The sequence below is a fragment of the Perca fluviatilis genome, chromosome 5 (genome assembly GCF_010015445.1).
Source record: "Perca fluviatilis chromosome 5, GENO_Pfluv_1.0, whole genome shotgun sequence".
Lineage (NCBI taxonomy): Eukaryota > Metazoa > Chordata > Actinopteri > Perciformes > Percidae > Perca > Perca fluviatilis.
This window is the reverse complement of record NC_053116.1, coordinates 3,751,837-3,776,734: the sequence shown is the minus strand read 5'-3', so window position 1 is coordinate 3,776,734 and position 24,898 is coordinate 3,751,837. Positions and strand designations below refer to the sequence as shown.

Below are 24,898 nucleotides of genomic sequence, written 5' to 3'. Positions count from 1 at the left end.
ACAAGATCACCTCTCCAGGGAATTGAACTCCAGACTCCCAGAGAAAAGCTCAGTGTTCTAACCACCCACCTATAAGTTCTTACTGGATGTCATACAACTGTTTACCACTTGGTGTCTTCAAGCCTCGGTTGCTAGGTAACCATACTGTATACAAACAATAGGTAGGCTACTATGGTACTACCTAACCAACTAATGGTTGTATGCTTTCACTGTAGTATCCATTTTCCGCTTGAAATTCAATTGTTATAAACTTTAGAGACAAAACTTTCCTAATATGCCAGTTTCTGCTGTCATGGAAGATGAACGTCCGCCATGATTTCGGTGCACGCGAGCAACGTGTTTTTGTTGTTACGTCACAGGGTGTGAATAGCTCAGCTGTGTGGCCGAGGCTATTTGTACCGGGGGTGCAAATAGACACTCCGTTAATTTCATTTAATTTAATTCCTGAACACCTGCTAAAAAGTGAATACAAAGAGAGAAATGGCAAGCAATAGTTGTTCGTATGGTTCATATAGTTTAAAATTGCAGTATGGCAACTGTCTTCTGACACATGCATGTGTTCTGTTCTGCACACATCCCGCGTGGCCGCTGCAAGCCGGCTACCTCGCTGAAGCTGCTGTGGCTCGCATGCGTGCTGTCAGCGCCGCTGCCTGCCTTTCCACATCGAGTTTGCCTATAACAATGGCCACAAAAAATAGAATGTTTCATTTCATTATAAATGTAGTTTATATTGTTTTAGACAGAAAAGGTTAAAATTATGTCTACACATAATTGGCAGAGAAGATTTGGCAAATTTTTCATGGGTGCAACCCACATACTCATCCCACAAATGCATGTTCCTTACAAATGGGGCACCATTTGTAAGGGAACTAAACAGGCTTTCCAACAGTATAAGATTTATTGCCAAAAACCATTGTTACCACAGAGAAAAAAATCTACCAAACACAAATTTCCTTACTTTTTGTGTTTATAAGTTTATAATGCATTGTTAATCTGAGGCTAGTACAACAGACACTACTGCTAACTTTGACTAATGACTAACAAAGTCTGCAGGTCTCGCGTCTTGAAATCACTTATTTAAGCACAGTTCGATGTGAATTTAACTATGGGCATTGTCTTTTTTCAGCTCATCCTGGAAAAACAGAAACTCCTTGCGATGCAACTTCATCTGCACCTCTCTGAGCACAAATACACTGATCTGGTATGTTGGTTCTAATGGCTCTAAGCTTTCACTGGTTCTTTCTCCTTTATTCAATTCAATTCAGTTTATTTAAGAAGGGGACAGTGCAAATTAATAAAACACATGATTTTGCATGGGTTAAAAATGCCAGAATTAGCCAAAAGGATTACTTTTCATCTTTAGTCCCCTGGCCTTGATGTTAAAAAAGAAGAAAAATATGCTTGAATAAAATATTTGCTTTGTGTAGCTTAAATTATTTGATAAGGATTTGAATATTTAGCCAAAATTCTTTAATTTTCATGTTGTTTAATGTTCTGTTCATGTCCACCATGTCTGCCGAAGGCAACGTCTGAGTGGCCGTACAGCCTTCCTGTGTTCCTGACCCAGCCCCAGCCTCAGGTAACAGATGGAGACAGAGTGCAACAATGGGACATTAAACACCTGCAGGAGTTGTCCCAGCATGGCTACAGAGCTGCCAGCTCCGCCCACCTTCTGCCAGGTAACCGTCTGTGGAAGGTTGTTAATGACAAAACAGTAGAGCAAGAAGAAAATCAATTCCTGCTCTCAAAGACTTTGTATGTCACATTCCCTCACAGGTGTTCCCTAACAATTCAACAGACACAGCCACATCTGGCTAGTTCAATGATACAGATTCATGTTTATTACTTCTTCACCATTGTGGTCTTTTAGACGGCTGAAAAATTAGATTAGTAAACTGGAGTTTGCATGTAAAGGAATACAAATTAGTATTAGTTATAGTCAGATTTATGTCATAATTCTATATTTATATGTAATACTGGAGTTCTTTCTACCAAACCCCTGCAGTCACAGGAGCTAATTTTTCCATCTTGTGCACACAATAATTTTTATACGTCTCATTAAATTTGTGTGAACAGATTAATAATTTGTGTAAATGTGTAATGAAATATAAAACACATTCCACAAATACGAAAAATCATTTGCAAATATAAAACGAATCTGCAAATACACAAACAAGTTCCACAAATAAAAAAAATTATCTGTAAGTACATTACACTAATTTATTAATAAATGAAAAGCATTTGTGTACATCTTAACATCTGCAACTTTCAAATGGACATTTGTGAATCCAGTTTTTATGTGTGAATCTCAAAGGCATTTGTGGATCTCTATTCTACGCGTGTGGCTCAGCATTTTACACACAGAGTTTTTAGACAAACATTCTGCCAGTCTGAATAAAAATCAACTCATATCAGTCGGCCATTTTCGGAAAGCTTGCGATTGTCTGATGATGACGTCATTTCCGGTTTTCTAAGTAAGCGCACGGTCTCTATATGAGCTGATTTTTTTTATAAACAGCAATAAATAATCTTTGTTTTTATGTTAATGACAGTGAGTATTAGTGTGTGTATTTGGGGCGGCTGTGGCTCAGTGGTAGAGCGGTTGCCTGGTTGAAAGTACAATGTAAAAGCGATTTGAGTAGTCGTTAACTAGAAAAGCGCCGAGTTGGTCCCCGATGCTGTGCATCGGAGTGTAAATGTGTGTGAGTGTTTATCTGATGAGCAGGGGGCACCTTGTATGGCAGCCTCGGCCACAGTGTATGAATGTGTGTGAATGGTGAATGGTTCCTGTACTATGTTAAAGCGCTTTGAGTAGTCGTTAAGACTACAAAAGCGCTATATAAAAACAGTCCATTTACATTTACATTTGTTCTATGTATATTTTCTACCAAACACTTTCATATACATTTCTGTTTGAATTCGAAAGGCACTTAGATGCTTGTGAACAACCCAACTGGGATGTGTTGGCAGGTTAACGTACTCTGGGTTCCCGTCCTTCATCTAAGCCAATACAAGTCACTGGACTTGACCTCCTTGATTCTTTTTAATGTTTTAGTTTTTTGTAAACTTGTGACACTGTTTTTTAAACTTTTTTAAATTACTTCATCATATTAGGCAATCATATTAATTGCCAAACCTTTCAGCTTTTCATTTAAATGAGGTCACACTCCCCATTGTGTCCCTACATGCTCTCAGAATGTGTGGCTAAATGATCATGTGTATTTGATGTTGTACAGATTTGGTCCCCAGTATCGAATGTTACAAATACAACAACATCAGGCCTCCGTACACCTACGCCTACTTGATCAGATGGGTGAGTTTCTAATAGATGTTCTAGTATTTGTGCAGCTGGTCTTTTTATGATTGATGTGCTTTGACAGTTATTGATTTCACCAGAGAGTACACTTCACACTCTTTAGAAGTGTTATACTTTAAAATGTAAAGTTAGTTACTGTCTGTCTGTCTGTGTGTGTGGGCTTGTTTTACTATATTCGTGGGGTCCAAAAAACGGGGAATACAGCCTTGTGGGGACCAAAATGCTGGACCCCACAAGGTTAAAGGTCTGTTTGAGGGTTAAGACTTGGTTTTAGGATTAGGGTTAGAATTAGGTTATGGTTAGAGTGAGGTTTAGGGTTAAGGTTAGGTATTCAGTTGTGATGGTTAAGGTTAGGGTAAGGGGCTAGGGAATGCATTATATCAACAACGGTCCCCACAAAGATAGTGAAACAAACGCGTATGTGTGTGTGTGTGTGTGTGTGTGTGTGTGTGTGTGTGTGTGTGTGTGTGTGTCTGTGTGTGTGTGTGCGTGTGTGTGTGTGTACGTGCTGCAGACTGTTCTAGCAGCGGCTGGATGTCCCTGTGTGTCTCACTGTGTCGGACTGTTTGCAGGCGATCCTGGAGTCTTCAGACAAACAGCGCACTCTGAATGAGATTTACAACTGGTTCACCACCATGTTCTTCTACTTCAGACACAACACTGCCACCTGGAAGGTTTGAACGTTCACTCACTGAAAGCAAATTGCTCACGCTGATGGAGCCTCACAGCTACTGTCACTCGCTAAATCAGCCATGTACATTACAATGCAACTGCAGTGGTTTTTCTTGTAGGGCCCCACCCAAGCCATCTCACAAGCCCGCTCCACTCCTTCATTTTCCTCCATCCGCTTAAAATAATCTATCTGGCTATCATTTAACTAGTCTGGACCCAGCTTCTTATGTGTTTATCTATTCCGTTTAGGATTGACCCATCTCCCAGGACAAATAATCTTGGGCTGAAAGGAACATCCGACATAGGTTATCATGTATCCCAGTCCCAAATTCCTGGACCTTATCACAGGACCATAGGACATGAAGTAATTGGCCATCCTCTGATTCTCAGTCATAATTAAGACTTTGCTGTTTAAAGGACCAAGCTGGTACTCCTATAAGACATGAACACTGCATTATGGGTAACCCTGGCAGGAAGCAATGGGGTTTATAGAAAATGTGCTCCTAACTTTGCTACACGGTTAAAAACCATAGTTGTTCTGCCATGTGCTTTAGTAATGTGTTTCAGGAATATGTTACATCTATTAGAACACGTTTTACGGTTTCTATGACAACACAATGTTCCTGTTCCAACCAGAATGCAGTGCGGCACAACCTCAGCCTACACAAGTGTTTTGTGCGAGTGGAGGGAGGAAAAGGAGCGGTGTGGACAGTGGATGAGAGCGAGTACCAGCGGAGGAAGGGACCAAAGTATCACAGGTACAAACCTCCTCAGAACTAACACACCTGTCCTCCATCCAGGAGCCGTATGGTCACCTGCTGCTGATGGGCTGCTCCTCAGCCACAGCAGGAGGAAGGCACTCCAATGAAAGAACAGGATGAGGTAGGGAAGGCAAGGAAGGGGTGGGAAGGAGAAGAGGAAGAACAGGAAAGGAGGGAATGGATGAGAAAATGAGGAAGTAGGGAAGGAAATGTGGAGGTAAAGAAGACATTGGAAATTAAATTCCATTTCAGATTCAGCAGATTCCCATTCAGAATCAAATGTCTGCCCATAGCTGATAGAGATAAAAAAAGAGTGTGTCTCTGTGTGTGTGTGTGTGTCTCTCTCTCTGTGTGTGTGTGTGTCTCTCTGTGTGTGTGTGTGTGTGTGTGTGTGTGTGTGTGTGTGTCTCTCTGTGTGTGTGTGTGTGTGTGTGTGTGTGTGTGTGTGTGTGTGTGTGTGTGTGTGTGTGTGTGTGTGTGTGTGTGTGTGTGTGTGTGTGCGTGCGTGTGTTTCCAGGGACTGTCCTGTGAAGTGGCTCACATCCTACTCCACTTACTGTCCAGAGGATGCCTGACTGCCAGCAGATGGCAGCACTGAGCTGGAGAGGCACATCCATGTGTAGTGCTAAACAGAACTGCATGAAGAAGTGAAGAATCTATTGAAATGCCTATCTGTATTTTGTATTCTTTTCAAATGACTTGTGAAACATGGCTGTATCATTTGTTATATCAAGATGTTACATACCTGAGAGCTACGGTGGCCCTGAGAGCTCAACACATGGCAAATTAAGAAACCATGTGCAAATAGACACTGTTAGACTTTTTATTGTATATATGCGGTAACTACCCCATTACCCCATGACTTTTTTTGTGATTGTTGCGGGCAAAAATCCTTGATTATGCAGCACGTTTTCTTAAAATATGCGATGGAATATGCGGGATATTTATGCAATTTTAATGCGATGAAATTGTGGGAACTTGCAAAAATTGCTGTACTTGCAAAAACTGCAGTTTGATGAAAAAGAGAAAAAAGTGATTCCCCCAAGACCCTGCTTTTCGATGATGTTCACGTCGCATAATTACGTCACTTCATAACGTTCCCATAGCAACAGGGGAAAATGGCTGCTCTTGTGTGAAGTAAACGCAACAGTTTTCACTTTTCTGCTAAGATATATGACTTTTTTTGCAACGAAAATGCGGGGATTACAAAATCATGTAAGCCCCGCATATTTTGTGCAGAAATCAGCAATTTATGCGGTGAAAGCGCGCTGTATTTAATAAATATGCGGACTTTGGCTGATTATCATTGAATTATGCGATCACATAATCACGTTTTTTTCTGGAGGGTCTGATTACAGTATCATAACTGTACATGTTTTTTACGCCTATGATGCCCTTACCGCGGTTCCATTGTACAGTATAATACCCTTGCTGTAACTTAGTTTTACAGTATAATAACCTTACAGTAATTGTACTGTAATTACAATTTGCTAAATTATACTGTAATTGTCTTGCTGTATTAGTTTTCCTCTAATTGTGGTTCACAGTATATTACACTATTTGGCATTGGCAGTACAAACTATTTTGATTATTTTACATAAATGCTATTAAATGTAATAAATTCTAAATAATTGACTTTAGTCCATGTACAAAAGTAATAAATTTTTATTTTCGTATTATACAGGTACAAATACCAGGACCAAGATTTTTTTAACGGGTTTAAGTATGCGCCAAACACTGTCTTCAGCAGTCTTCAGAGGCGAATATATGTCTGAACAATGCAGTTACCATTTGAATTGACTCAAAGAAAACAAAATGTGAATTTTTTTAAAACCCCAGATGCAGATCCACATCTTCTGGGAGGTGGACAGAGAGGCCAGGATGGAGCCTCCAATCCAGACAAGAGTATCTCGCTCTGGTGGGGTGGTCCGTACTGGACTGTAGAAGCTGAGAAGCAGGGAAATGGTCATGAGTTTATCTCATCTAAACTGTTAACAGAGTTACAACTTGTGCAAAAACATAGAATATGACTGTATAAAAAATAACACCAGTAGTAGTAGTTTTACAGGGTTTTTCCTCCCCAAATAATTCAAAGGTCTTTTTACTTTCTTTTGCTGTCTGTCGGTCCCAGCACGGTTATAAAAAAAAATGTTTTCCCTGTTTGATTAATTTTCTAATTTCAGAATTCATACACATTTTTACTAATACATTTTTCATGACTTTTCCATGTCTTTGAGGCATATTTTTATGACCATAAATCCTATCAAGCATCTGTATGAACATGAAAAATAAAAATAAAATAAATTACAAAACTTACCACAGTATATATCTTATAGGTTAACTTTTTTTTTTTCAACCTGGAACCTCTTTTCCTATGTTTCCTAAGAGACAACAATCTTTGACAATATCTGACAACATTATGGAAAGGATTCCTACAGAGGTCAAAAGTTCCTTTTTTTTAAACATAAAAACATCCCCAAAATTGCTACTGTTTAACCACCAGACTCCGTGTAAATAAACAGGAACTTTTGATCGTCTGGTGGGTTTGGCGAAGGTGATTTCGGGGCTGTTTCTTGTTTAAACAAAAAGGATCTTACTCTTTGACAAAAAGGTCTCTCTCTGTAGGGATCCTTTCCATAATGTTGTCAGACAATCTGAGACCGTCAGTGGCAAAAACAGAACTTTTAGTGGACACATTTGCCCTATATGATTACATGATATATGATTACATTGGAGCCCGGTTCGAAGCTGCAGGTCACAGTGTTCTCGCTCAATTTCAAAGATTGTTGTTCTTATCAGTTACTTAGACAAAAAAACATAGGAAAACTTTAACTAAAATTAAAACACTAAGTAACTTTTGCCGAGTAACTGTGACCTCTGCTGACACAAGTAGTAAATACAGGATGCCGGTGCATTTAGTTCTGTCGATGTTGGAGCAGGCAGGGTATGTAGCTGCACTGGTCATCGTACTGTGTAATAATTTTTCTGATGTTAACTATATTACATCACACAAGAAAATGCTTACCTTGATGTCTTCCACTCAAATTCGGTGAGCCGTTGGAGGAAGGTGGTGACTCGGGTGGCTGATGCTTGTCACCTTTCTTTGGACAACTCCTCCCGTCTTGCGGTTTGTACCACCTTTGGCCGTGCGCTTGGTGCACTCAATCTGGGTTGATCCTTAATAAGAATCTTAAAAGAAAAACTGGTTTAAAATGTTCATAATAATCAACAGCAGTCATCTTTAAATACAGCCCTTTATCCCCCTTGAAATATATATATGAAAGAAAACCTGCCAGTGAGCAGGTTAGGGTCAGAAAGTCACAGTTAAAACACACCGGGCACATACGTGTAGCGTATAGCCTGCAAAGCATAGATAACGTGCCAGACCGCGCGCCTGGCCATTCATACCGGACGTGTTTTCCTCCGCGCCGGTCACAAAGACATCCTTCTTCTCTTGGCTCTCTCACTCTGATAGAAAGAGACAGGATGAGTGGGGGAAACTGTGGTGTGTGTGTGTGTGTGTGTGTGTGTGTGTGTGTGTGTGTGTGCGTCACTCTCTCTGTCTGTCCGTCGGGCTCTCCTTCCGTGTGCCTGATCGCATGTCTCGCTGTGAGAAGTCAAGAGAGCCCAAATCACCAGGAACCTACTGTGGTCTTCCTGTATGTGATTAACTGCCTTGCTTGACACATTCTCTCACGTCTCGCGCAAGAAAGAGAGGAGACGACAAAATGATTGCTGCAGCGCGTGGGCCGACTTTCTCCCAAATAGGCCCATCATCCGGCCATTTGCCCCTGGCCGTGCGCGACAGACACTAGCCAGGAAGTCCTGATACTATGCCAAAATACTGTAGCCTATCAGACAAGGTATTCTCAGCAAGTAACATCTCAAAACCTTCAAATAAAAACTAAAAATTTACAATGCCATTACATCTGCATTGAAAATAAAATACAAATAATGAAATGTCACTGGCTACAGAAACCCCAAATTACACAAACTTGTAATTATAAAACATCTAATCTAAAAACAGGTTTTTAGGCTTTTGCTGAGGGTAGTAAGCAAAAAATAGTTCCAGGCTATGACAATCTGACTTGGTCCGTTTGAAATATTGTGATGTAGAACATCCTGGGACATCCTGGCACTTCCCTGCACTCTCCCTGTCACCTTTTGTGCATCTTCAACCTGAATAAACAAAAGATTTTAAAGATAGGTTATTAGCTATTATTGATGATGTAATATTATACGTTTTACTTTGTGTTAAAGAATTAGCATTGAATAACCTATTTCATATTTTTTTAATGTCATATTACACTTTTGATTCATATTAAGGCTGTGAAATGATGAAAATGACTAGGCCCTATCAATGTTGTCTGTGAAGCTTTCATAATCAACCACCAGGTCTTTGCCAGTTCCACAATAGTAAACGCAAATATGAAAGACGAGGAAAAACTGCACTCTGATGGAAGACAGACAGAAAGTGCAAGCTAGGATTTTTTGGTTAAACTTTTGGTTACATTTGGTGAATTATTTAGCCCCCTTCCCTGTTTGTTAGCACATTTAGAGTGGTACCAATGCATGCCTGATGTTTTCCCGTTTAATTCAATACCATAGTCTTCATCCTAGCAGCAAAAGTGAGCTCACTACAACCTCTCATATACAACCGAGTGAAATCGCGGTCAACCCGCGATTAATGTTTCAAATTAACCAGACAGAAATTATTACATATAACACTAAATGGCATGATAATTTTCATAATCATGATACACACCCATGTTCATAGCTGACTATGCAATTCGCTAAGATAGGGATAAAGGCAGCCTATTATAATGTGTCCTGCTCTTTTCTTTGAATTTTTCCCATCCACCTTTCTCCTTACGTTTTCTACTAGTCACATTATAATGTAGCCCTACTCTTCTTCCTTTTTTTTTTTTTTTACACGTAGCATATAAGTGATTGTATTAGCGCCCCCTGCTGTTGGCTGTTAATATCGCTTTATTAAACTTTTTTTGTGCCGACAGCCGTCGGTTGGACGGCTGTTCTGGACTTTTCCCAAACGCACAGATTGTCAGTCTGTCCCTGGATTGGATAACATAGGCACTGAAATAAAAATAGCTGCGCTACGCAGCTCTACGTGTTTTCACTGTAAGTTACCACAGTAATAGGGCTCTATACACCCAAGTCTTTTTCTGAAGTGTTTTCTCTTTGTCAGTAAGTCGAAATATTTACCATTACCTATTACATGCTTTATGCAGATAATTACTTACCTCTGTACCAACTCCAGTGTAGTGGATGCTGACTCTTGATATTCAAGATTGAACACATAAAAGGAGCCAAAGAAGACGGGAAAAGCACTGGCAAAGTCATTAAGTTGGTTAGCTTCAAAGAAGATCTTCCCCTCAATGCTGACCATCCAATGGGTGGAAGACATCAAACTTCTTCCTAAAAAACAAATAAACATCTTATCTCATTTGCAGTATGTCCAGAATACCAAACATACATTGCTAATAAAACATCCTCCTCTTCTTCAAACAATTTCTCGTACCTAGCATGATCACCCTTGGTGTGGTGAACAATGTCACCTCCTGCTCAATGGACATCTTGGTCGAGGTTGGCTGCAAACCAAAAAAGAAAAGCATCTCACATATTGGAAGTAATTTCTGTTTAAATAAAAAATGTTGAACTGATGGTGAGGCTGTAAGAACTTAAAAAAGAAAGTGCTATTACATCCGTCAAGATGAAGATTTGGTCGTCTTGCTCTTGGAAGAACTTCATCAACAGAAGAACAGCAGCAATGGCAATCTGGTGGTTGTTCATCTCTGTGCTTTCCATCTCACAGAGTACAGCCATTTAAGTGTCTGGGTTTAGAAAAACTTCAAGATCCTCCTACCTTTGGTAGGGTTTCGAAATGACTGCAGAGACCTCTTTTTGTAAAGAGAAAAGGCCACTGCTCTTCAATTTCGCATAGACTGGGAGGGGGCCAAGTATTTATCATGTGGCTCTGATAAATATATGTTAATCCCATATACTCTTCTACATCCGTTTTCTCAACAGCTGTGGGTGCTGCTGACTTGAAGATAGTTACCTAGGTCTTTCTCTTGACCTCTAATGATTCTGATGTTTCTCCCTCTGGAAGAATTGTTAGCTGCCATCCATAACTATCTGCTTCTCTTCTGCCTCTCTTGGTGGTACAGCATCATCACCACTGCTGTCATCGCTGGACCTTTTCCTAGGCTTCAGGAGTCGATGACTGACATTGTCTCTATTTACGTGTTCAACTCTGGTTTTAAGCTGTCTGAGCAGTGAATAATAATCACATCCCAGCTGCTCGCCTTCCCCAGTCTTGTCAGCAAAGGATCCAGGGTACTTGGATACGATTGCTTTCGCAACTTCTGCACAGGCAGCTTTGTTAGGGTTTGGACAGTGTACTTGAATTGCCTCAACAACAGCTCTAATCATTGTTCTTCTGGGTGAACCGGTGAGTCGGGCTGGCATCTTGTCCCATGGAACTTCAAAGATGCTGATCCAGGAGGATTTTTTTCGGTTTGAGGAAGGTGGCTGACAATGTGACGGCTGTGAAGGAAGCAGGGAAATTTGAGCGGCTTCAAGTGAAAGTGCTTCTGGTAGGAGACGCACAGGCCGTGAAACACTATGTTCCAAGTGACTGTCTGAAGGACTTGAAACCACTTGCCCATCTGATTTAACAAAGAAGATACAATCATTTCACATACTATGTACAGATGAAATATTCACACATTATTATTGCAGAATAATAGTTATATTAATAAAGAACACAGTGGTTGGGGAAATCATATCCCTGAAAATGATATCTTGTTTTTTCATCCAAACTGTCCAACAACACAAATTCCAACATTAACAATCCACTTAAAAAATGTCTACTGCTGTAAATAAGATAGATAAGAATGGCTCACCATTTTTAAATGCTTGAATGAGTTTTCAGGCTCTGTATTGGAGTGAGAAACAGACTAATGTCCTCGGTTCTAACAAACACAAGGTCGCTTCTGCTTCTGACACCGATAACATCTTTCAAGTGTGCAACTAGTGTCCTCAGTGTCTCATGTTGTAGCTCTGGTAAAGTCTTCGTAATTTCACGGTGTATGTCTTCAACATCCATATCTGTTGGTTTAAAAAGAGCATATTGCGTGATGCAGCGAGACAACTTTCAGGCCTGAAGCTTGATATACTGGCAGAGGGTAGTAATCGCACAAACTTTCTGGCTGAACACACCAAGATCAGTCAAAAGCACTGACTGAAGCATGTCAACAACAAAGTGCACTTGTGTAAGACTTGTGGCGGCACGAGAGCTGACAGAACAGAGGTAGTATTCCAGATGAAGCCCACCTCAAAAACACCGACAACGCCACCCGGGGAATTTCACCCAGAGAATGCTATCACTTACTAATGAATGGTTTTACTTCCAATTGCAAGATTATTGATATTTAAGGTCACACAGGTCAGTATACAAAAGGCGCCAAGATTCAACTTTCAAAAGAATACATTTTTATTTCAATAAAAATCAATAAAGTTAAAAGCAATCAATTTAAAACACTTTCTTACCAAAAAAGGGAGAAAATAATTGTGCTGAGGCTTACCGGTGGCGGAGAAGGGGGTACGAGGGCAGTAAGGGGGATCCCAGGGAAAGTCACCCGTGAACACACAAAAACACAACAGTTAACACAGCAAATGAAAACGGGGAGACACAGCACACCGGGAAGGAGATACCACCACCCGGACACCAACACCACCACCTTCGGCTCTCAGCAACTAAAAATGGGAGGGGGGGGAGAAATGGCAAACACACACACACAATTAAAGGGGTTCAGTCCACAAAAAGAATATCAAAAATCTATATGAAAGGTTATAAAGAAAATAACAAATTGAAAGAAATTTAACACAATATAGATACCATATACAGGACAGAACCACTACTGGCTCAGGAGGCTGTACAAAACGACTTTGCAATAAACTCAAAAGAAACAAAACACTAATTATAATTAGCACAATAACATAACCAAAGAAACTCAATGTTTAAGTAGAAAACTCACTAAAGAAAAGAAAACTAAACAAAATATAACTGCAACTTTTAACTGAACTGAAAACATAGTAGAAAGAAGGTAAAGAAAGAAACAACTAAATCAACCAAATTAAGGTAGGGAGCCAAACCCCTCAGCTATAAAACAATGGCTCACATAAAACAGGCAGCTCATATATTGGCCCAGTAGCCATGAAGGCAAGACAGGCATGCAGCAATAGCTACGATATTCAGAATTTTTAAATAACAGCAGCAGTCTCGGCAAAACCCCTCTTAGGCAAAACCCTTCTTAGGCAAAACAGCAGCCAGTGGGTGACCGCTATGCGGCTACGACGATCTCCAGTTATACCAGCCCAGTCCAAATCTTTAAGGTCTGTGATAATACTTGAAAACACCTTCTCAAGATCAACTGCGTGGGATCTTCTAGGGATCGGTTGTGTGGCTGTATTTTACCAAAGACTCATGTACACTGCGAAGATCTTGTGTGTTTTTTTTCGTGAGCCAAGTGGATTTGTAACTTCAAATGCATCCTGGTGAAGGATGAGGGACAATGAAGGAGTGCTTTTTAAGAGAGAATTCTCTTTGACATTTTTTCCATCCATCACATCCTCCAAAACCATGTTGTCAGAGTTATGACATGTTGCTTGGTTACACTGCGATTTAACACTGGATTGTCTGAGGAGGGTTCGCAATGTCTCCTCCTTAAGTATCAGTTCGGAGATAAATTTGTTTTGGCTCAATGTAATCAAAATACTGCTTGTAAAACGTTATTCTTGTCTGATCTCAATGGTCTCAATGGTGATTAATTATTTTATCTATCTCAGTTTGTGAAATGTTCAGTTCTAAAAGTTTCACTTTCAACTTGTCAAAGAAGTCTGCCATACTAGAGGCATGAACATGCTGATCCCTCAATAATGCACTGTATGGTACTAGCTGGCAACTGCATTTTAGCATGCATTTTCAGGTAAAACAAAGCCAAATCATGTAAAAATGATTGTTGCTCAACACAATCCTCTTCTTCATGATCATCTGGCATTGGATGACAAGGATCCCGCTCAGGTGACTGAGTACCACTGATACTTGCTGAGGGGCTTACCACCTGAGCAGTGGCTATCTGTTTATGAATTCTTGAAATGTGCGTGGCAAAGGATGTTCTGACTCTGAAATATTTGCTGCAGTTATCGTAGGGGCAGCAAACTTTCTTTCCATCTCTGATGTGAATTCTCAGGTGAGCGCACAAAGCTGAGAAATGATCAGCCACAAAGGAACATCCTTTAAAGCTGCAGTAGGTAAGATTGTGAAGAGCCAGGACTTTTCCAACAAATTTGAACATCGACAACTTCTCAGTCCCTCCCCCCTTTCTGCTGCAGCCCAAACCGTCTCCTAAGCCCCTCCCACACAACGGAGTTTGACAGAACTGCCGGCATGTCAGACAACATGTTCAATAACTAAACAACAACACAACGTTAACTTTACTCACCAACAGTAAAACGATTTGCTAACTAGCAGGCTACCGTTAGCCATTTCAGCATCACATCAGACCGACCACTGTGCTAACGTTACTATCATCCTCACCAACGTAGCTTTGTGGACTTTTGACTACTAATAACCAAGTGAAAGATAAATCATTCATGGTAATTATGTTACCTGTTGAGAGGAAATGTGGCTACATCTGCATCATTCTTCAGATCTTTAAAGTCCTGCAGCCACGCCACCTCTGAAAAGCCTCTCCATTACTCACGGAGTTTTGGAAAACTTTTCTGCAGCTCGTGCGCGGGGAGGGGGGAGGGGAGAACGCTATATATGCGTGTGCCTGAGCAGTGATTGACAGGCAGATAGACCACCCCTGTGGCCCTGATTGGAGAAAACCGACCGGGAGCGGTGGAATTTTACCAATGGCACTACAGGCTGTAGGAGGTGCCAGAGGAGCTGTCTTTTTTTTTTTTTTTTTTACATAATTCATGTAGTTCTACTGGAACATAGGGTCAGTTTCAGCAAATAGGACAGAAAGTTAGTTTTATAAGACTTACCTATGAAGGTAAATATGGTGCAAAACGTGAGAGCTTGTAGAATACAATGTGAGAACTTGCAGAACAAAAAAATTGAACTTGTATGTTAAAATTTGCACTTGTAAAATAAAAATTTGCACTTGTAAAATAAAAATGTGCACTTGTAAAATAAAAATTTGCACTTGTAAAATAAAAATTTGCACTTGTAAAATAAAAATTTGCACTTGTAAAAATTATTCACATTTGAAGTCACAAAAAGAAAAAAAACATGAGAGCTTGTAAAAAAAATCTGAACTTGTAAATTGAAATTTGCACTTGTAGAAAAAATATTCACAAATGTGTAGATTGATATTTGCATGAACACAATGACAGCTGCAAACTTGTAATGCAACATTTACTCATGTACTTTATTTTTTTTACTCAGGTTGATTTTCCATCACAACCACAACTCTTTATTATTCGGCAAAAATGATTGCTGCTGCCCGCGAGGTGGATGTAATTCTGCAGAAGCTATTGTTGCTGCCCAAGCGGGTGCAATGATTGGCAGTGAGGCACAACATCAGCAAAGCAAGCTGTGGTCATGGCCGGGGGATGTGCCGATGCTACCGGGTGCGGGGCTCTCCGTGTCCCGCTGGAGCTCCGACTGCAGGTCGAGGTCGGCCGAAGCTTTCTGGCAATAATAGCGATGTTGCTCCGCTGGCCGATACCGCTGGTGACGGTCCGTCTGCGGCTGCAGGACCTGGAGCTCACCGCCAGTGTTTCAGTTTGACTGTTAAAAAGTGTTAAGATAATTAAAAGGTATTTAATTATAATGAAGCTGGTTGGTTAGTTAGCTAACGCTAGCTTGCTATTCAACCAGGTTTCCATGCGACATAGCTAAATAAGCCGGACAGAGTTGTCCCTCATCTGGCGATAGAAACCCTGCTTCCTCCGTTCTGTTGGATCAGAGCTCCACAGCCTAAGTCCACAGGTACAAATTAGTTTTGCGCACCAAATGTATCGCAACAAGTGTTCAAAAAGTCGAGGCGTAGGATTCGCCTCTTTGTGATGCGAGAGAGCGCATACAGTGACAGATTCGAGAGGTTGTAATCACTGAGTTGTGGTTGTGATGGAAAATCAACCTGAGTAAAAAAAAAAAGTACATGAGTAAATGTTGCATTACAAGTTTGCAGCTGTCATTGTGTTCATGCAAATATCAATCTACACATTTGTGAATATTTTTTCTACAAGTGCAAATTTCAATTTACAAGTTCAGATTTTTTTTACAAGCTCTCATGTTTTTTTTCTTTTTGTGACTTCAAATGTGAATAATTTTTACAAGTGCAAATTTTTATTTTACAAGTGCAAATTTTTATTTTACAAGTGCACATTTTTATTTTACAAGTGCACATTTTAACATACAAGTTCAATTTTTTTGTTCTGCAAGTTCTCACATTGTATTCTACAAGCTCTCACGTTTTGCACCATATTTACCTTCATACTTACCTACTGCATCTTTAACTTTACAAGCAAAGGTACCACTGAACTGAGTTTGTGCTTTAATCTGTGACTGTTTGTGGTTCCTGTGCATGTGGGATTTAAACGCAGCAAAATGTGTAAAGGAAACCGGGCATTGCTCGTTTCCACATGCAAACCTATAGTTTGCCATGTGCTCATGTTTTTTCACATGTCTACAGAATATTCCTACTTCTGAAGTACACAGGTTGCAAAACGTACACCTCTACATACTTGCATATGTCAGTTTGTAGATAGGTTGCAAAGTTGAAATTCATTGCCTGGTGGCTCAGCAAGCAATGACAGACCATGTGCTCCTGTGGGCCACGAGGTCAGGCCTTCATGTCCAGCTTTCTTCTTCCTCCTGGTTGTTGTTCTACATATGAAATGAAGAAAATGAAGAAAAGAGTCCTCAAATCACTTGTTTAACGATCGGTCAAATTTAAGGTTAAGCGGCTAGGGGAAATAAATACATTTTACTTTTCTTTTCCCCCCATAAACCATGGTAGCTATACATTCAACTCCTAACACCATATTCTTTGAGTTACACAATCTTTAGCTCGTATCTCATAAACTAAAAAGGATGAATTCAATGAAATATCAGATTACAGAAAACAATAACACTACTGTAACATTGGGCACTGAGGCTAATTTTTGCTGGACATTTTGATGGTTATAAGTGGCCAAACCCTGAAGCCAAGGCAAAAATATGCTCCCACAAATGGTGGAGACACTGATTTTTCCACCAAAAACTAGAGCTAAATGCGTATTTTTGCAAGTATGTAGAGGTGTACGTATTTTTGCCAGCTAACGTTATAATTATAATTATACTGTTTATTGATCCCCAGTGGGGAAATTACAATTTACACTCTGTTTGTTAGAAATCCTGAAATACACACAGACATGCTCAGGACCTATTCATGCACAAATGGAGAGATGTCAGAGTGAGTGGGCTGCCAGCTGGACCAGCACCCTGAGCGGTTGGGGGGTACGGTGCCTTGCTCAAGGGTAACCTGGCAGTGCCCAGGAGGTGAACTGGCATCTCTCCAGCTACCAATCCACACTCTGTACTTTGGTCCGTACTGGAACTTGTTCTGACTCTACGGACTGAGCTACTGCCACCCCTTATTTAATTCAGCACACGTCTTTTTTTCAGCTAAAAAAACTACCCAGATTATTTTTCCTTTCCACCCACCACATTAAAGAGGCTTTCCCTATCACCTGACATAACTTATAGAGTGGGTGTTTCTTTTTAAAGATGTAATGTTAACATTAGATGGGCAAAAGTGGATTTCTCCAAATTGGGGAAAAAGGGGAGGGAGTATTTTTGTATCCCAACAATTTATGAGACCATTTCCAAATATGGAGGGTATTCAGTATGACAGGATTTCTAGTGATTTTAACCACTTCTTTAAGATCAATGTATGGTAATTGTTTCAAGTTATATGGACCAATGTGCAAGGATTCTATTCTTTTCCATGAACATGTTGTATTTAAAAAATTATTTTATCTGTTTGAGCTGAGATGACAGGAAGAGACAGGATGAAAGGAAGAGATAAGACTTTGTATTCTTTTAAAAAAGGTTGTGGTGGAGTAATCGAAAGATTTTGAAATAAATACAAAAATGTTGGCAAAACCGACATTTTAACTATGTTTACTCTCCCCATGAATGAAATGGGTAATTGGCCAGTTCTTTTTAACTCCTCTGATACTTTAATAATTACTGGAAGGTAATTCAAACTAAACGTATCTTCCATTCTTGAAACAAACCCAAGTATTTAATACAATTTTTAGACCAATTCCAATTGAATTGATTCTTGAGTAGAGTACAATCAAAATTGGAAATTGGCATTATCTCAATTTTGTCCCAGTTAACTTTGTAACCTGATAACTTTCCAGAATCTTCACACAAAGATAACAAAAATGGAATTGAATTCACTGTATCATGAATGTACAACAAAATATTGTCTGCATACGAAGATATGAGGTGCTCCTCCATCCCAATTTCCACACCATTGATATGATCATGAGCTCTAATTGATGCAGCTAAAGGTTCGATAACAATAGCGAACAATGCAAGTGACACAGGACAACCCTGTCTCGTGCGTCTTCAAAGTACAAAGGCATTAGTTTTAACCACTGCCATAAGGGCACTGTAAAGAATGTGTATCCAATGACAGAACTTAAGACCAAAATTAAATCTTCAGAGAACAGATTTAAGGTATTTCCATTCAACCCTATTGAATGCTTTCTCTGCATTGACAGAGAGTATTACATTCGGAGAATTAATACCGTTAGTATGATAAAGAATATCAAAGTTCCTGCGTAAATTATCAATAGAAGTGCGACCAAGAACAAAACCAGTTTGGTCTAAGTGAATAAGACTAGGTAAAACTTTTTCAAGGCGCAGTGCTAGGAATTTGGCAATAATTTTGTAATCAGCATTTCAAATTGAGATTGACCTATAAGAAGAACAATGGAGAGGATCTTTACCCTTTTTTGGAGTAATATTATGGCATTAATCATAGCAAGAAACAGTGGCAATAAATAACTTGAAAAATGTCTATAAAACGCAATTGGCAGTGCAACCAAACCCGGAGCTTTACCACTTTTAAGTGTGGCCATGGCAGACTTCTTGTGCTAAGGTAGGTAATAAAATGTTATCTAAAAAAGATCTGCATCTGCCCGGGTCACACTGTGAAGTAGATGTATATAGTTCACTATAGTATGATTTAAAAGCATCATAAATCTGAAGAGCATCCATGGTAGTGCCTCCATCTTGTTTTTTGATTTTAAGAATTGTTTTATCTTCCGACACTTTTTTGATCTGCCTAGCTAATAGTTTGCCTGCCATTTCACCCTGTTCTACATAGGATAATTTTGATTTTATGAATGCTAATTCACATGCATGAGTATTAAAAGAATTATACTTCAACTTAAGTTCATCTATCAGCAACAAAATATTAGTCATTATTTACATAGTGTTGCTTCTCCAGATTAATTATATAATTTTCAATGCATTTCAACTCATTTTTTGTTTTCTTTTTCAATGATGATGAAAAGTGCTATCACACACCCTCTTATAGTGTGTCCCATATTATCAATGGAGTTATTTTGATTGTATTTAGACATTTCTAAATACGCATTCATATAAGACGTAAATTCATAATATTAAATCTACATGGCTTGGAATTTGATGCTAGCTTTTCAAATTCTATTTCACAAATCAGAGCAGAGTGGTCTAAGAGAATCCTGGCATAGTAAGAGCAGTTTATAATTTTTGAAAGATAATTAGCTGGGATAAATAAAAAATCTAATCGTGAATATGAATCATGCACATGGGAGTAGAAAGAGAACGCTTTCTCCTCTGGATGAAGCGTTCTCCATACTTCATAGGAGTCCTAACTTTCGTTTATTATTTAACAAAGCTCTTGACATATTAGATAATGCATATTTATTTTGAGATGATCTTTCCAATTTTGCATCCAGTACAAAATTAAAATCTCCACCCCAAAATATTGGAATGTCATACTGGAGTAACAACAGCAAAATTTTAATAATAAAAAGAAGAAGAAAGAAAGCTGGCAGTGCTTACAGTTGTCTGAACACGAGAAAGAGATCCATATACGGACATTTCCGACTTGTGGATCCTGGAGGGATGGTTTGATTACCAGCACATAATAGGTCAGTGCCTCTTTAGCGTCAGTAAATGTCACCGTGGTCTCTTGATGAGTAACTATCAGCTTGCATGGATGCAGGAGGCCGTATTTCACTCTCAATCGAACCTTTTCATAATGATACTTTTAGTTTCCCAGCTAAACAGCCGGGCAATAATTATGTGCGTGTGGGATTGAGGACCGGTGCGGTGTGCAATATTCACATATGGCTGCGGCCCAAGTTTATCCGCACCAAACATTTCCCTCAGAAAGTTGTTCATGAAGGTAGTTAGTTGTCCTCCTTCTGCGCCGCAAGGGATCCCGATGATGCAAACATTAAATTTATGGCTGTGATCTTCGATTTGTTGGATCTTTTCTCTCAATTCGAGGTTTCCTATGTGTAAATTGGCATATTTCTTCGGTTCTGTGTCACGCTTCTTCCGGAAGTCCAGTATCATCAGTGTATTCATCAGTGGTGTTCAGTGTAAGGTTATTCACTGAACACTGCTTCGACAGTCTCTGTACCTCGTCCCTATACTCAGACTCATCTCCCCTCGAGATAAATCCGGTGGTGGTTGTGTCATCCGCGAATTTGACGATGGTATTGGGTGGACGAGTGGGCTGGCCTGCAGTCATATGTGTACAGAGAGTAAAGGAGAGGGCTCAGCACACAACCCTGTGGGGAGCTAGGGCTGAGAGTAATGGAGGAGGAGATGTGGGGGCCAGTTTTAACTCTGTGGGTGGAGGAATTCTTTAATCCAGGAGCAGATGGAGAGGGAGAGACCTAAGTCCAGCAGTTTACCAACCAGCATGTCCGGTATGATTGTATTAAAGGCTGAGCTGAAGTCAGTAAAGAGTGTCCTCACATAGATCTTCTGGTGTTCCAGGTGACTCAGCGCTGTGTGGACAGTGATGGCTATAGTGTCCTTGATTGACCTGTTTGCTCTACACTACTGGTCAAAAGTTTTAGAACACCCCAATTCTTTTTGTTTTTTATTGAAACTTTAGCAGTTCAAGTCCAATGAATACCTTGAAATGGTTCTGACTGCCTGAGGTTAAAAAAAAAAGTAAGGTTACTCAAAACTGAAAAATAATGTACATTTCAGAATTTCACAAAAAGGCCTTTTTCAGGGAACAAGAAATGGGTTAACAACGTAAAGCTGTTCTGCAGCAATGGAGGTTGATCAAGCTTTGAAAGTTGGTGCTTCCAATTCCCCCAGGTGTTCCAACTTGTCTGGATTACTTACAACCCCCTCTGTTTGTATAAAAGTATTGTTGGAACACACTGTGGTACCGTACCCTCGTGAGCATTATTTGAACAGTATTGTACTGCAGAAAGTAGTGTGTTGCCATAAAAATGGCGGGAAAAAGGCAATTAACAATGGAAGAGAGACAGACCATCATAACACTTAAGAATGTTGGCAGAGAAATTGCGAAGTCAAGGTGTCAGTGAGTACAGTATTCTTCACCATCAAAAGGCACTTAGAAACTGGGGGAAACTCTGACAGGAAGAGGTCTGGCAGACCCAAAGCCACAACACAATCAGAAGACAAGTTTCTGAGAGTCAACAGCTTGCGTGATAGGCGGCTCACAGGACAACAGCTTCAAGCACAGCTTAATAGTGGTCTTAATAAGCAAGTCTCCGTTTCAACTGTAAAGAGAAGACTTGGAGCTGCAGGTTTGATAGGTCGAGTTGCAGCAAGAAAGCCATTGCTAAGACGTCAGAATAAGAAAAAGAGGCTTGCCTGGGCCAAGAAACATTGTCAAATAAGTCCAAACTATGCCAGAACTACCTTAGCAAAAAAGAAAAAGATGGTAAGCTCAAAAACATGAAGTGGCCAGCACAGTCACCAGACTTAAACCCCATGGAGCTGGTTTGGGATAAACTGGACAGAAAAGTGAAAGCAAAGCAACCTACAAGTGCCACACATTTATGGGAACTTCTGCAACAGAGTTGGGAAGAACTTTCTGAAGAATATTTGATTTCCATTGTAGAAAGAATGCCACGAGTGTGTTCAGCTGTTATATCTGCCAAAGGGGGCTACTTTGATGAGTCAAAAATTTAGAATACATTTTGGTTTATGAATTGATTCCATGATTTCTTTTTTAACTTAAATTGTTCATTTGTTCTATTCTTTAATTTCAGAGTACAATAAGACATTGAACTGCATGAATTTCAATAAAAACCTGGAAAAATTGGGGTGTTGTAAAACTTTTGATCAGTAGTGTATATGCAAACTGATGTGGGTGGGAGGGAGGCTGGTTTTGATGTGGTGGAGGACCAGTTTCTCAAAACTCTTCATTATAACGGGAGTAAGTGCTATTGGTCTATAGTTATTCAGGTCCTCCAAGGCTGCTTTTTTGGGGACCGGGATGATTGTTGCTGACTTCAAGCAGGATGGTATGACAGCTTGTGCTGGGGAAATGTTAAAGGTCTTTGTAAAGACCCCAGCGAGCTGGTCAGCACATGCCTGGAGTACTTTGCTTGGTACTCCATCCAGTCCAGCAGCCTTCCTTGGATTGACCAACCTCAGCCTCACCTCCGGTTCCCTCAGTACTAGTGGGGGGCTGTCAGCGTTGGGTAGAGGCCAAAGTGGTGTAGACCTCAAGTTGTTCAATCCTTTATTTGATAGGGACAATGCACATTAATGAACATCTGCATTGAAACAACAAAAACAGACGTAAACACGCCGGATTATAGCCGCAGGGCTAATTTACATCCGCAGTCCAAGTTATAGTTATAGTTGTGGTGGTTTGCTTTGTTGTTCTTCTGAGGGGAGTGTATGCAGGAAGCAGGAGCAATGACAGGTGGTCTGACTGGCCCAGGTGGGGGAGAGAAACAATCCTGTATGCATGCAGAATGTTAGAATATACATGGTCTAGGGTATTTCCTCCCCTTGTTGCACAGTTTACATGCTGGTAGAAACTGGGGAGAACCGTTTTTAGACATACTTGGTTGAAATCCCCTGCTATAATGTGTGTGCACATGGGATGGGATGGGCTCTCTGCTGTTTGTTTATGCTGGCTATTAAGTGGCTGAGGGCGATGCTAACATTAGCATCGGGAGAGATGTAAACAGCAGTGACTGTTACAACACTCAACTCCCGTGGTAAATAGAAGGGTCTGCATGCTACCGAGAGGGCTTCAAAATGAGGGCAGCAGTGTCGGACCACAATCCTGCTGTCAGAACACCAGTCATTGTGAATATAGATACAGAGCCCCCCTCCTTTGCTCTTACCTGACTTGCTGCCTATATCCTGGCGGAAGGTAGTACGGCCCTCTAGCTGTACCTCGGCATCGGGGATGAACGGATGAAGCCAGCTTTCCGTTATGATCATCACGCAGCAGGTCTGAATGAAGCAGCTGGAAGCGATGTGCAGTTCCATTTCGTCCATTTTGTTGATAATGGATCTGGCGTTTGCGGGGAAGGTACTTGGGATTGAAGGATTGAATGGTTGCTTCCTTAGCCTAGCCTGTAGGCATCCTCGCTTCTGCCTCCGCTCCCTTCTACGCCTCCGTTGCTTGCTAGGCCAGCTGATAATCCATGGTGAGTTCGGCAGTCTAGCGATGTCGAGCGGGATGCGGTTAGTCCTCTGATAATCTGTTTATTTGTTAATTGTTTATACTGTTTAAATTAATGTTTAAATATGTTTTTATAAATACACCAAACCAAAGCAAATTCCTCGTGCTAATTATGTGGCAATAACTCTTTTTCTGATTCTGATTAATGTGTCTCATTGGACTCATCTCTAGTGAGGATGATTCCAGAGCAGTGTGTGAGGGTTCACATGGGTGTGTGTGTGTGTGTGTGGGGAGAATCGCAAAGTAGGCTGTTAATGAGAACAATAATAGGAGTTGACCTACACTTTGGATTGTTAGAATGTAGTTTAATCATTAATACAGTTCAGTAAAAGAAATGTGGGAGAAAGAGGAAAAAAAAAGGGAAGGAGTTAACTATGAGATACAGTAAACCGTGAGAAAAGCAAAGAGAAATTGTGTCGGCAATAGAAAATATTATGTTATTATGAACAGGTTAAGGCTTAGGCATTGTGGGTAGGCTCTGATTGGAAACACCAAGATGGAAACTGGGAATGTGGAGGCAGGGGCGCCATATAGGGGGGAAAAGTTAGGACTCAGCGACGGTGTTTAGTTGCAGTCAGTAGATGCGCCAGAACTACAGTGATCACAATGTTGCCAAGTAACGTTATATCAAAATCTGGTTTTCAAAAAAGGAAAGAGAAAAGAGAGGAAAAACAAAGGAAAGGGTGTCAAACTGTAACCCAGTTTTTCACCATGAAAGGTGGTTAGCCTCTAGTCTGTGAGTGGTATTAACCTGTTGGCTTAATGTCCATAGTGAAATAAGCTAGCTAGCTACAGACTAGTGTTGGCCTACATTTAATCACCATTTAATCAGTGCAGGGAAACGTTTAGCAAGTTATTCATATTAAATCATTGTCCCTGCCCCTTTTAGCAGACTTAACAACAGATGAGTCAGCAGCACCCCAGTCTCCCCCTAACTGTGCCCCTCCCTGTCCCAGTGAAGAAGGTGACATGCCAGTTAGCATCATTGCAGGGAGTCTGTGGGAATTTCTCTGTCTCTCTTGCTCTTTTTACCATTACAAAAAAAGAAAATGAAATATTTGATAATGACAAAAATTCAAACACATTAATAACAATTATTTTATCACATAATGATCATTATGAAATCAAATTTAAAAAAAAAACAACCTACTGTCTGTACTGGATGCTGGACAGTTGGAAACAGTGAGTAGCTTACCTGAGCCTGCATGTAAAATACAGACAATATTAAAATAATCCAATTTGATACGTTCATTTAGATTGAATTATGGAATGACATCTATAGATACAGACTTTATTATTCCCATCATGAAGGACAATTTATTTGTAATGCTTGCACACACACACACATACACACACACACA

At 40.1% G+C, this 24,898-nt stretch overlaps 1 protein-coding gene and 1 pseudogene across 1 annotated transcript in view; one reads left to right on the top strand and one right to left on the bottom strand.

The window, feature by feature from the left end:
* foxp3b (forkhead box P3b) overlaps positions 1-5,682 on the top strand; it is a 38,853-nt gene extending 33,171 nt beyond the window's left edge. Inside the window, exons 9-14 of the mRNA XM_039801131.1 lie at positions 1,127-1,201; positions 1,523-1,679; positions 3,237-3,313; positions 3,889-3,990; positions 4,625-4,746; positions 5,267-5,682. Of these exons, the coding sequence (XP_039657065.1) occupies positions 1,127-1,201; positions 1,523-1,679; positions 3,237-3,313; positions 3,889-3,990; positions 4,625-4,746; positions 5,267-5,324 (591 nt within the window). The 3' untranslated portion in view covers positions 5,325-5,682. The remainder of the gene's footprint in view (positions 1-1,126; positions 1,202-1,522; positions 1,680-3,236; positions 3,314-3,888; positions 3,991-4,624; positions 4,747-5,266) is intronic.
* Positions 5,683-6,396: 714 nt separating this feature from the next.
* LOC120559449 lies at positions 6,397-14,482 on the bottom strand (annotated as a pseudogene).
* Between the last annotated feature and the right edge of the window lie 10,416 nt (positions 14,483-24,898).